Source organism: Salvelinus alpinus, chromosome 1 (assembly GCF_045679555.1).
Source record: "Salvelinus alpinus chromosome 1, SLU_Salpinus.1, whole genome shotgun sequence".
NCBI classification, from domain to species: Eukaryota; Metazoa; Chordata; class Actinopteri; order Salmoniformes; family Salmonidae; genus Salvelinus; species Salvelinus alpinus.
Window position 1 is genome coordinate 29,064,854 of NC_092086.1, and position 13,485 is coordinate 29,078,338.

Below are 13,485 nucleotides of genomic sequence, written 5' to 3' on the forward strand. Positions count from 1 at the left end.
ACTGACAGACTTGTTAGAAGAAAACTCGAATTTCCTTATAATACCAGAGACATTTCTGTCTCTGTTTTGATTCCACATTTGTTTGAGTTGTGTAAAAGTCTATATGCATGTGTGTGTTTGGATGGCAGAGAGGGTGAAAACACGGCCACAGAACACCTGCTAAGCGTGTGTGATGCCTGCTGTGTATAAACAATCGAGGTATGCATTATAGGGATAACCCCCTTTTTTTCTCCATTTTCGCCTAAAATGACATACCCAAATCTAACTGCCCTGTAGCTTAGGCCCTGAAGCAAGGATATGCATAGTCTTGGAAACAATTGAACGGAAACACAGTTTGTGGACATGATAATTGAATGTAGGAGAATATAACACAATAGATTTGGTAGAAGAAAATACAAAGAGAAAACCAACCGTTTTTTTTCTACCACCATCTTTGAAATGCAACAGAAAGGCCCCAAATCTAGCCATCACTCTGGTTGTAATTCTGATGGTGTCCACAAGATGGCAGGAGTGTATGTGCAAAGTTTCAGACGGATACCTTGAAGTATGAGCAAACCACATTACTTTTAGTGTGAAGTCACCCAGGTACATTTGGGCAAATCGTGAAAGAGACATTCACATTCACATTCACATGTACATGACATTTTTCTGTATATTTGGACTTTGATTTAGCTTTTCCAGTATTAGTAGCCATATTATAAATTCAACATTTGCAAAACACCCAGTTTCCATAACTTCATAACTCTCCATATTCTTATAATTGTTGTCCAAAAGGAAAAGGTTTGCTGTTGCACAAGGTTAGCAGCGACACTTTGCGACAGATAGGGGGTCTCCCAACACTGCCGTAAAGCCCAGCTCATTGGCTTTCTAGCTAGCTTTGTTTGACCCCGATTGGTGCTTATTTGACAAAGTTCCAGTCGATCAAGTGAAGACCGGCCGAGTCATCGGCGTGCCATGAAGGCATCACTCTCTGACCAAATTGGGTATCCTATAGGATATACAACACCCCTAATGATATAATGACGTCTGATTACATTCTAGGATCTCTGAGGAATACATACAAACGCGATGTGACTGGTTGAAACAACGTTCAGGGTTAGATTTTCACAGATTCCTTTCTTTGCAAATTGAACGAGTGGAAATACAAAATCAATCGTGCATACTATATGGACCTTTTTAGGATATGAAAAAGGATATTATCTAACAAAACGACACTTGGGAAAAAGCAAGATTTCAGAATGTAAGTACACATTTCACCTTCAGAGGTGAATTTATCAAACCTCACGGGGTGAAAAAAGTGTTTTGTTGTTAGGAGCTCTCCTCAAACAATAGCATGGCATTTTTTCACAGTAATAGCTACTGAAAATTGAACAGTGCAGTTATATTAACAAGAATTTAAGCTTTTAGCCGATATAAGACACTTATATGTACCGACATTTGTTGTTTCTCTAAAATCTGCGATCGTGACACAAGGCGCTGCATGATTTACAGCTGTCCCGTTAACGGGACACCTATCCCTATTATTAAAGACCAAAATTGGTTAAAAAAAAGAAAAAAGTAAACCAGTTCCATTTAAGGACCAAACAAGTGACAGCTGTGCCATACAGGTTGCAAAGAGATTTTTGATGAACTGATTCCATGGCACATGGTTTATGAACTGCTACACAAAACAATGCTGGATTCAAAACATAGAGCTTTTATATTTAAATTATAATACAAAATTCTTGCAACCAATAGAATGTTAGAAATATGGGGGATACCACCACCCCAGCTCTGCAGATTTTGCTGTGAAGAGACAGAATCATTAGATGACTTGTTTTGGTACTGTCCATATGTAGATTGTTTTTGGTCGCAGGTTCAGGAATGGCTGAAAAATCACAGCATTTACTTAAAGCTATCTTTGCAAATAGCACTTCTGGGTGAACTGAAAAGCCATGGTCAGTCAATCAATAATATAATAGTACTTTTAGTAAAGGTTTTTATCTTTAATTTAAAATCAGTGCAAACTATGAGAATAGAAAGGTTCAGAACTTTTGTGAAACATCACAAGTAGAAGATAGATGGAGGGGTTGTTGGTAGGGTGGGATAAAAATAAATAAAGAGATAACTTATGTAATGTACCATGTCCGTAGGGGAAAATAATAAAGGAAAATATATTAAAAAAAATATATATGGGGGATTGGAAATGATGCAGATACTTACATTGACAGAACCCACAATCTATCTGTAGTATTAAAGCTGATCTACCCCCCCCCCCCCCCCAAAACACATTTTAGGTGTGTGTTAGTCATGCAGTTAATGCATGTCACACAAACTCACACACACACACACACACACACACACACACACACACACACACACACACACACACACACACACACACACACACACACACACACACACACACACACACACACACACACACACACACACACACACACACACACACACACACACACACACCTGTCCAGATGAAAGGCAGCGATCTCAGCGTTGTGTCTCTCCAGGTCAGAGAAGTAGAAGAAGTCCGGGGGTGTCTCCTGTTCCCTGGTCTGCCTGGAAGACACAGAGGTCGAGGCAACGTTAGAAGAATGTTAGCATTAACAAAATCCTGTTCAATATGAAGCACAACTGTCTGTCTTTATTTGACCCTGCTGGTCATCTACTGTAGCCTTAATGGCCACATGTACCCTCCACCGGGCACAACCAGAAGAGGACTGGCCCCTCGGAGCCTGGTTCCTCTCTAGGATTCTTCCTAGGTTCCAGCCTTCTAGGGAGTTTAACCACTGTGCTTCTGCATCTGCATTGGTTGCTCTTTGTGGTTTTAGGCTGGGTATCTGTAAAGCAAAACTGCTGGTGTAAAAAGGCCTTCATAAAATACATTTGATTGATTGATTGAATATTCAAGGCCACGAGCACCAGAGTTCTCCAGCACTGAAAAGATACAGTAGGAATGTAGTGAACGTTTTCCGAAAGTGCAAATGAATGTGAAATCATTTGAAATCATTTATGAATGTGAGTAACCAAGATTTCCCCCAAGTGACTACATTAGGATCTATCTGCATATCTATAGCTAACATTCATAGTTCCAGTCTGGGAGCAGGCTGCCCAGATGTGCATGTCTGAATTGTCCCTCTTTTCCCTAGCACACCATAAAGGGACTAGGGTGCCATTTGGGGCACAGACAGTTTAAGACGGCGGGACCCAGCAGTAGAGTATAGTGAGCCACACGGCTGCTTGAGTTTCCTGTTCATATCCTGTAGCAGCTCCTTCAGCCCCTCAGGCAGGCAGTCAGGACGGACAGACAGGGCAGACAGGAGACATGGAACATGGTCTGACTCAGCTGCTGTTGCTGGTGCTGCTTGGGGCTGCTGATACTGTCTGTCTGTCTGTCTGTCTGTCTGTCTGTCTGTCTGTCTGTCTGTCTGTCTGTCTGTCTGTCTGTCTGTCTGTCTGTCTGTCTGTCTGTCTGTCTGTCTGTCTGTCTGTCTGTCTGTCTGTCTGTCTGTCTGTCTGTCTGTCTGTCTGTCTGTACAGAGTATCTAGGGTGGCAGGTAGGTGACAAGGTGAAACAATCTGTTGATGTGCCCTTAAAGCAAGACACTTAACCTTTCTTTCCTCCAGGGGTGGCGTACTACTATGGCTGACCCTATGAAACATCCAGTGTAGGTGACAATAAAACATATATTTTTGTTTTATCTAAAGGAGAAACCCTCCAGGTGTATGTTATGTTGACACACACATGCACTGTACATGGAGGCACACAGGAACGCATGCAGACAGACACTCACACCTGGCCTTAACCTGTCCCATTACCACCAAACTTATGCTAGCACAAACCCAGTCAGTCAGCTAAACCCGGACCATATTCCACATTACCCAGTCCTTTCTTCTTCTCCTTCTTCCTTCCTCCCTCCTTCCCTTCCTCTGTTTCTTCTCCCTCCAGCCATTCCACCTCAGAGCAGGGTGGTGGTGCATCCACCTCGCCTGACAACCCCAGCACTGCCAAGTCCGTAATAGAAAATATCTTACATCCTATTCTTTCCATGTCAGGCAAGCTCCCTTTTAACCGTAAATCCCCCAGCCGCTATTATGATCCATTCAATTTCTCCCCGACCAAAAGGGAACAAAAGTTGTTATTTGCGGATGGGAGGGGGAATAAACGAGACGTGGCAGACTGGTTCAGGAGAGTATAAAAGGCAACACTGCGTACCTGAGGAAAGGGTAGGTCCAGAATTCTAAAGGTGACCTCATAGCGGTGGTACACCATAATGCACCGTGACACACCTGCCTGCCATTTAAGTCACCATATCAAGCACCTTATCAACACTAGATTACCAGAGAGGTGGTAAAAAGGCAGACAAAAGGATGCTGATTTTAAGTGCTCTTTCGGTATCATTCTGTAGCCTTAATGGAAACGGTAAGAGCTTTTTCATTCAGAAGTCAAGACGTGCCTGACTGCCACAGTCAGTAAGATGCTGTCAAACAGAAGTTAGATAAGAACACTCCAAACTGGCCATGTGAGTTAGGTTTCAGAATGTCATCTTCACTAACAACACTGGGAGCTACTACAGTGTGGAACCTACCCTCTCCGCACACACACACACACACACACACACACACACACACACACACACACACACACACACACACACACACACACACACACACACACACACACACACACACACACACACACACACACACACACACACACACACACACACACACACACACACACACACACACACACACACACACACACACTATACTGTCTACCATTGCTGTGACTACATACTGAGTCCTCTAACTCCACATGCTTCTGCTGTTTTACCAACAGTCTATAACTTCTCATTCAAATGCAGTAACAAACACACTAACTAATCCAGTGCTATTGCTGTTTAAAAGTCTCTTACTTCTCGTGCTGTTGTCGTTTTAAAAACAGTGGAACAGTGCAGCCCGCTTTTGCTCCGGCCTGACTGACTAGCAGCACAGTGGTTGCCATGGTCACAGCGACCTTGTCTGCAGTAACCTATCTAGGAGGAAGCTTAGAGCCTACAGCTGCTGTGGTTTGGCGGGATGTCTTACCGACAGGGCTGTGACGTGACGGGCCGGGCCGGGAGCGTGATGTATTACAGTTTTTTACAATCGCTAGGACCCATTTCTCAATACTTAGGTCACTTTTTCTAAACTCTTCACACAGTGAGCACAACAGCAGTCTATGTGGGCTAAACTATGGATCATTTTTCATTGCTTTGGCACAACATACATTCAATGACTACATCTTTCAATTTTCATGAACTCTTTTCTCACTCAGACACAACCACCACCAAAACTCTATGTACCTACAGGCCAATTTGCACATGTTTACATACTCTTTTCAAAACTGTTAAACTTAAGTTCAAAACCTAAAATAACACAAAATTGAATAAGACATACATTTGCTACATTTCTACAGTAATACCGTATTGAAATATATTCAAAATCTAAAAAATGAAATACTATCAAAACAATTAGACCAACCACAGCTGATTCCCATTGTAGCTGAACACCTACCCAGGTGTTCGTCTTTCAATTTCATTACCATCTATACAAAAGGGGACATCTTAGGAATAATGCTGTACTGTAATGTAAATATGGACCCAGACAGAGATAGAGAAGTGGCTGACAGAGGAAGAAGAGTGGCTGGGAGAGGGAGAGGAGTACATATGCATGGTGGAAAAAGACTGAGAGGAAGATCAAGAGCTGTAGTCTCAGATGAGATTAGGGCCACTATAACTGATCATGTAATAAATCATGGTCTATCAATGAGAGAGGCTGGTCTGAGAGTGCAGCCAAATCTGCAACGCTCAACAGTGGCATCTATTCTGAGAAATTTCCGTCAAAACAACAGGTAAGATGTGCATTCTGCAAGGGCATCTGACTGAACTGCACATTACAGGAGTAAATTGAGCAAAGCCTCCAAACCTACTTGTGTGTAATTGTAATTGTTTTTGTATTTCTGCTTAGTGTGTAATTGTAATTGTTTTTGTATTTCTGCTTAGGACCCAACGGTTACCTCCTACAGGAGAGGTAGGATTTTCACTGCTGTGCAGGAAACTGCAATCATTGATATGGTCATCAGAAACAATGGCATAAAACTCACAGAGATTCGGGACGAGTGTTGGCAGACAATGTAAGCATAACAAATATTTCTAATCCTGAAACAACATCAAGTCAGGATGAAGCAGTTGTACACTGTCCCCTTTGAGAGGAACTCTGAACGAGTCAAGCAACTCTGGAGCCAATAAGTCCAGGTAAGATAAAATACAGAACTGGTTTTGAACAAAACCAAACAGGACAGAGACACACAATGGCATGTTTTTAGCTATAATGTAAACTACCGTAATAGACTAACTCTTATGTTGCCTTGTGGATTTATTGTAGAGAGTCATGGAGATTGAAGTCAGGCAAACACCCCACATATTCATCTTTGTGGATGAGGCTGGTTTCAACTTGGCCAAAACACGGCGGTGAGGAAGGAATGTGATTGGAAAAAGAGCTACAGTGGATGTCCCGGGCCAGAAGGGTGCCAACATCACAATGTGTGCAGCAATATCCTCTGATGGATTGCTGTTACACAAACCGCTAATTGGGCCACACAACACCGAGCGTCTCCTTTCATTCCTGGGTGACCTCTATGGAAGGGTTGTGCCAGGTGAGGAATGGGATGCAGTGAGGCGAAATTGGCCAACGTTTGTAATTGTATGGGACAATGTGGCATTTCACCACTCCCGTGCAGTCACAGTGGTTTGCAGCCCATCCCAGGATGATGTCACTTTTCCTCCTTCCTTACTCTCTATTCCTCAACCCCATAGAGGAATTATTTTCCTCATGGAGGTGGAAGGTTTATGACCATCATCCACATGATGTCACGTTCTGACCTTAGTTCTTTTGTTATTTCTTTGTTTTAGTATGGTCAGGGCGTGAGTTGGGTGGGTTATCTATGTTCGTTTTTCTATGTTGGTTTTTGCGTTTGGCCTGGTATGATTCTCAATCAGAGGCAGGTGTCGTTAGTTGTCTCTGATTGAGAATCATACTTAGGTAGCCTTTTTCCACCTGTGTTTCGTGGGTGTTTATTTTCTGTGTCTGTGTGTTCCACACGGAACTGTTTCGGTTGGTTATTTCACGTGTCGTTTATTGTTTTGTTTCAGTGTTCGATTGTTTTAATAAAGATCATGAACACGTATCACGCTGCGCATTGGCCCTCCGATCCTTACTACTCCTCCTCGTCAGAGGAGAAACACCCACCAACAAAGGACCAAGCAGCGTGGTAACTGTAACGTTCGTCATATTCGTTCTCCTCCTCAGACGAGGAGGAGCATGGATCGGACCAACACGCAGCGAGGTATGTAAACATAATGAATTTAATAGGCAAGACGAACACTGACACAAACTACACTTGATAATTTACAAAATAACAAACAAACGACGTAGACTGACCTGAACATGAGAACTACATATAACGAAGAACCTACGAACAGGAAAAACGAATGAACGAACGAGACAGTACCGTGTGGTGCAACAAAACACAGACACAGCAACAATCACCCACAAACAAACAGTGAGAACAGCCTACCTTAATATGGTTCTCAATCAGAGGAAACGTCAAACACCTGCCTTTAATTGAGAACCATATCAGGCAACACATTTAACCCAACATAGAAACACATAACATAGAATGCCCACCCCAACTCACGCCCTGACCAACTAAACACATACAAAAACAACAGAAAACAGGTCAGGAACGTGACAGAACCCCCCCCTCAAGGTGAGAACTCCGGGCGCACCCCTAAAACTCAAGGGGAGGGTCTGGGTGGGCATCTGTCCGCGGTGGCGGCTCCGGCGCAGGACGAGGACACCACTCCACCATTGTCTTTGTCCCCCTCCTTAGCTCATGACTGGAAGGCAGCTCATGACTGGAGGGCAGCTCATGACTGGCTGGCGGCTCTGGCAGCTCCTGACTGGCTGGCGGCTCTGGCAGCTCCTGACTGGCTGGCGGCTCTGGCAGCTCCTGACTGGCTGGCGGCTCTGGCAGCTCCTGACTGGCGGACGGCTCTGACGGCTCGGGACAGACGGGCGGCTCTAATGGCTCGGGACAGACAGATGGCTCAGATGGCGCTGGGCAGACGGATGGCAGATGGCGCTGGGCAGACGGATGGCTCAGATGGCGCTGGGCAGACGGATGGCTCAGATGGCGCTGGGCAGACGGATGGCTCAGATGGCGCTGGGCAGACGGATGGCTCAGATGGCGTTGGGCAGGCAGGCAGCTCAGACGGCGCTGGGCAGACGAGCAGTGCAGGCGGCGTTGGGCAGACGGCCGACTCTGACCTGCTGAGGCGCACAGTAGGCCTGGTGCGTGGTGCCGGAACTGGTGGTACCGGACTGGAGACACGCACCTCAAGGCTAGTGCGGGGAGCAGGAACAGAGCACAATGAATTCTCGAGGCGCACTACAGGCCTGGTGCGTGGTACCGGAACTGGTGGTACCGGGCTGAGGGCACGCACCTCAGGGCGAGTGCGGGGAGAAGGATCAGTGCGTACAGGGCTCTGGAGACGCACAGGAGGCTTGGTGCGTGGTGCCGGAACTGGTGGTACCGGGCTGGGGACACGCACCTGAAGGCTAGTGCGGGGAGGAGGAACAGGGCATACTGGACCCTGGAGACGCACATTAGGCCTAGTGCGTGGTGCCGGCACTGGTGGTACCGGGCTGGGGACACGCATCTCAGGGCTAGTGCGGGGAGCAGCAACAGGACGCACAGGACTCTGGAGACGCACAGGAGGCTTGGTGCGTGGTGCCGGAACTGGTGGTACCGGGCTGGAGACACGCACCATAGGGCGAGTGCGTGGAGGAGGAACAGGGCTCTGGAGACACACTGGAAGCCTGGTGCGTGGTGTAGGCACTGGTGGTACTGGGCTGGGGCGGGGAGGTGGCGCCGGAAATACCGGACCGTGCAGGCGTACTGGCTCCCTTGAGCACTGAGCCTGCCCAACCTTACCTGGTTGTATGCTCCCTGTAGCCCGACCAATGTGGGGAGGTGGAATAACCCGCACTGGGCTGTGTAGGCGAACCGGGGACACCATGCGTAAGGCTGGTGCCATGTACACCGGCCCAAGGAGACGTACTGGAGGCCAGATATGTTGAGCCGGCTTCATGGCACTTGGCTCAATGCTCAATCTAGCCCTGCCAGTGCGGGGAGGTGGAATAACCCGCACCGGGCTATGCACACGTACAGGAGACACCGTGCGCTCTACTGCATAACACGGTGTCTGCCCGTACTCTCGCTCTCCACGGTAAGCTCGGGGAGTTGGTGCAGGTCTCCTACCTGACTTCGCCACACTCCCTTTTATCCCCCCCCCCAAGAAATTTTTGGGCTTGACTCTCCGGCTTCCAGCCTCGCTTACGTGCTGCCTCCTCATACCACCGCTCCTGGGCTTTAGCTGCCTCCTTCTCCTCCCGAGAGCGGCGATTCTCTCCAACCTTAGCCCAGGGTCCTTTTCCCTCCAAAATTTCCTCCCATGTCCAGGAGTCCTGTGTAATTGGCCGCTGCTGTCGCTGCTGCCCGTTACCCCGCTGCTTGATCCTTTGTTGGTGGGTGATTCTGTAACGGTCGTCATATTCGTTCTCCTCCTCAGACGAGGAGGAGCATGGATCGGACCAACACGCAGCGAGGTATGTAGACATAATGAATTTAATAGGCAAGACGAACACTGACACGAACTACACTTGATAATTTACAAAATAACAAACAAACGACGTAGAATGACCTGAACATGAGAACTACATATAACGAAGAACGCACGAACAGGAAAAACGAATGAACGAACGAGACAGTACCGTGTGGTGCAACAAAACACAGACACAGCAACAATCACCCACAAACAAACCGTGAGAACAGCCTACCTTAATATGGTTCTCAATCAGAGGAAACGTCAAACACCTGCCTCTAATTGAGAACCATATCAGGCAACACATTTAACCCAACATAGAAACACATAACATAGAATGCCCACCCCAACTCACGCCCTGACCAACTAAACACATACAAAAACAACAGAAAACAGGTCAGGAACGTGACAGTAACGGGCAGCAGCAGCGATCGCAGGACTCCTGGACTTGGGAGGAGATTCTGGACGGAGAAGGACCCTGGGCACAGGCTGGAGAATATCGCCGCCCCAAGGCTGAGCTGGAGGCAGCGAAAGCGGAGAGGCGGCGGTATGAGAGGAGGAGTCAGAGGAGGAGGAAGACAGCCGTTACACATGATCAAATGTCCCTCCTGGATGCAATGAATGCTGGATGCCTGGACATATCTGCAGAAGATTGCCAGGGATGGACCAGACATGCCAAAAGATTATTTCCTAGGTGTATTGCCCAAGATGACATAAGATGTGACGTGGATGAGAACCTGTGGCCAAATGCGTAAGACAGGGTTGACTAGAATTGCTACTGTATCTGTATCGGTAGATGGTGTATATACAAATGATTATATTTTGGAATCACTCAATGCCATAAAATGACATAAAACATATTGAAGCATATTGCATCATGTCTGATACATTCCTGTAACATATACTGCAGTGAATTCTAAACAGTAGAGAGCTGTCATTCTTGTTTTGTAAAGAAAACATTGTGTAATGCTACCTGTTATAGTGTTGTTTAGGTCATTGTTTTATGAGTGACAATGTGTGCTTGTTGGGTGACAACTTTTGCTAGTGTTATGGAAGAACGAGTTGATTTGAGACGTGTATGAAGAGTTTTGGTAGTTTTAGGGCATTTTGAACATAAATGAACTGCTGTGCCAAACTGAAAGTTAGTTAGGAGAACTGTGTGAAGAGTTTTGAAAAAGTGACCTAAGTATTGAGAAATGGGTCCTAGCGATTGTAAAAAACTGTAATACGCCTCAGTAAAGGAGTATCAGCTGAGGCTAGCCCAGGTAATTACATTGATATGAATCTGAACCAAACGCCACTAGAAAGGTGTGAAACGCTGTTTATGTGCAGTCTGTTGGTCTAAACCTGACAGAGGGATGATGCTGGTTACACACACACACACACACACACACACACACACACACACACACACACACACACACACACACACACACACACACACACACACACACACACACACACACACACACACACACACACACACACACACACACACACACACACTGTTGGGCACGCACTGACAGGATGTGCTGATGACTATCTGCTATAGGTACACCTCAGGGACACTGTGATGCATGTTAACTGGAGGACTGTACCATGATCCTCTATTTATAAATAAACCTGCTTCTCACTTCACAACTTGAAAAGTCATTCAAAAGTATGACCTCCTAAATGCATTGTTCATTAAATCATATTAACTTCCATCTACAATGAGTGTACAAAACATTAGGAACATGACATAGACTGACCAGGTGAATCCAGTTGAAAGCTATGATCCCTTATTGATGTCACTTGTTAAATCCACTTCAATAAGTGTAGATGAAAAGAGAGACAAGTTAAAGAAGGATTTTTAAGCCTTGAAACAATTGAGACATGGATTGTGCATGTGTGCCATTCAGAGGGTGAATGGGCAAAACAAAATATTTAATTGCCTTTGACCAGGGAATGGTCAAAGGGAGAGGGAGAGAGAGAGAGAGAGTTTGAGGGAGAGAGAGAGAGAGAGAGAGAGAGAGAGAGAGAGAGAGAGAGAGAGAGAGAGAGAGAGAGAGAGAGAGAGAGAGAGAGAGAGAGAGAGAGATGGAGGGAGGGAGAGAGAGCGAGAGAGAGAGAAGGAGGGCTAGCACTAACATCTAAGACACAGGCATTGCTGATTCATTCATATCCTGTCCCTCTCTCTCCCTCTTTATCTCTACCTTCCTCGTTCTCACCCTTTCTCTTTCTCCCATTCCCTTTCTTTCTCCCTCTCTCATGCTCCCTCCCTCCCTTCCTTTCACTCTCTCTTAGTGACAGTGATCTTGTTGACAGGGAGAGGGCAGCAGAAATGTCACACAGTAAAAAACAGAGAACACTTTAGCATCAGTATGACCCCATAGAACGAGTCAAACAGTAATGGCAACTGAGGTACTTTCTTATATGGATACGGTAGTGGTAAAATATTTGTAACTCCATTTATACTCAATGTATGAATCGAAAAAAGAAAATAGATCAAGTGAATAAAATGGGAGGTTTCTGGGGAGTTTTCTAGCACACTATTTGTTTCTAGCAGTTTGTTGACCCTGTACAAAACTCTAGCTCTTCAACAAGCTGATAAGGAAGTAACAGAGCTATCGGTTGGATTTCTGGAATCCCTCATTTTACCTCTGAGGGATCAGTTATTTTTCCTTCCTCACCCTCTGTCCTATAAAACAACACAAAACAAGGCAGACAGATAGGATTACGTAAGTCACAGACGCCAGTTTCAACCGTGCTGGACAAGCACAATTGGACCTGTGTGTAGACAACTTTGACAATGCAGATGTAAAAGGAAAAAAAACGACTGAACTCTGATTCAGTGGAAGAGGCAAGGTATGCTGCTTTCATATGTGGGCAAAAGGTTGAACGCTTCTGATAGAATACAATGGTCCTAGTGTCTTTTCCTATGCAACGCCAGTAGAAGTGTGTGAGATGCTGTTGATGTGCAGTCTGCAGGCTGTCGCTTACACACGCTCCACAGAAATATTTTACGATAGAAAAAAAGGGGACAAAGGCCAGCACTTAGTCAATGAAAAATGTAGACAAATTTATCATGAGGCTTATTATAAAGCTTTTATTAAGGAATGATGGGCATAGAATCACAGAAACAAAAGGCCAAAAAGAACTGATATTTTCATCCAACAGCCTTAATGTTGTTATGAGACCAGATACATTCAGCTGATTATCCATGTAGTATCCTTTACAATGGTTTAACACACTTTCCCACAAACATCTCCATTACAACTCTCTTGATGTTTGCGAAGCTTGGCTGGCTTGTCAAACAGAGCTGAGGTCTTTTGGTCTCACATATGATGACTTGTTTTTTGAGACATTGGTCATAGAACCAGTTACTGTGCTGGTTCATGGATACACATTCCTCCCCGTTTTTTCTGTTATGGGGTTTGCCCCCATCCCAGTGGGTGTATCTGATTGGTTGGCCCACAAGTCGACAAATTTCCCTTCTTTCCTTCTGTCGTTGGCGGCGATGTGAGTCCACTGGGCGTGAGGGATGAGTGACATACATACAGACAGACAGACTGGTCAGTATAACGTCAGTGGTTTCCAGTATAGGACTGCACCTGCTGAACAGCCCTGAAGCCATGGTCAGGTGCATTGAGGTTCCTGTGTGTGTTCCCCTCCATACTGGATCTAGAGGTAGTCCTGTATGGTTAGCTCAGCTGGCTAGTGCATGGTGCAAACAATGATAAGGCTGCAGGATAACACACTCTGGCCCCCCACTGCAGCAGTGTACCACAAGGCTCTG

The 13,485-nt window shown here is 45.7% G+C and overlaps 1 protein-coding gene across 1 annotated transcript in view; it reads right to left on the reverse strand.

Moving 5' to 3' along the window:
* fam20ca (FAM20C golgi associated secretory pathway kinase a) overlaps positions 1–13,485 on the reverse strand; it is an 80,139-nt gene that overhangs the window by 13,260 nt on the left and 53,394 nt on the right. The window contains exon 5 of the mRNA XM_071395633.1: positions 2,464–2,556. Within this exon, the coding sequence (XP_071251734.1) occupies positions 2,464–2,556 (93 nt within the window). The remainder of the gene's footprint in view (positions 1–2,463; positions 2,557–13,485) is intronic.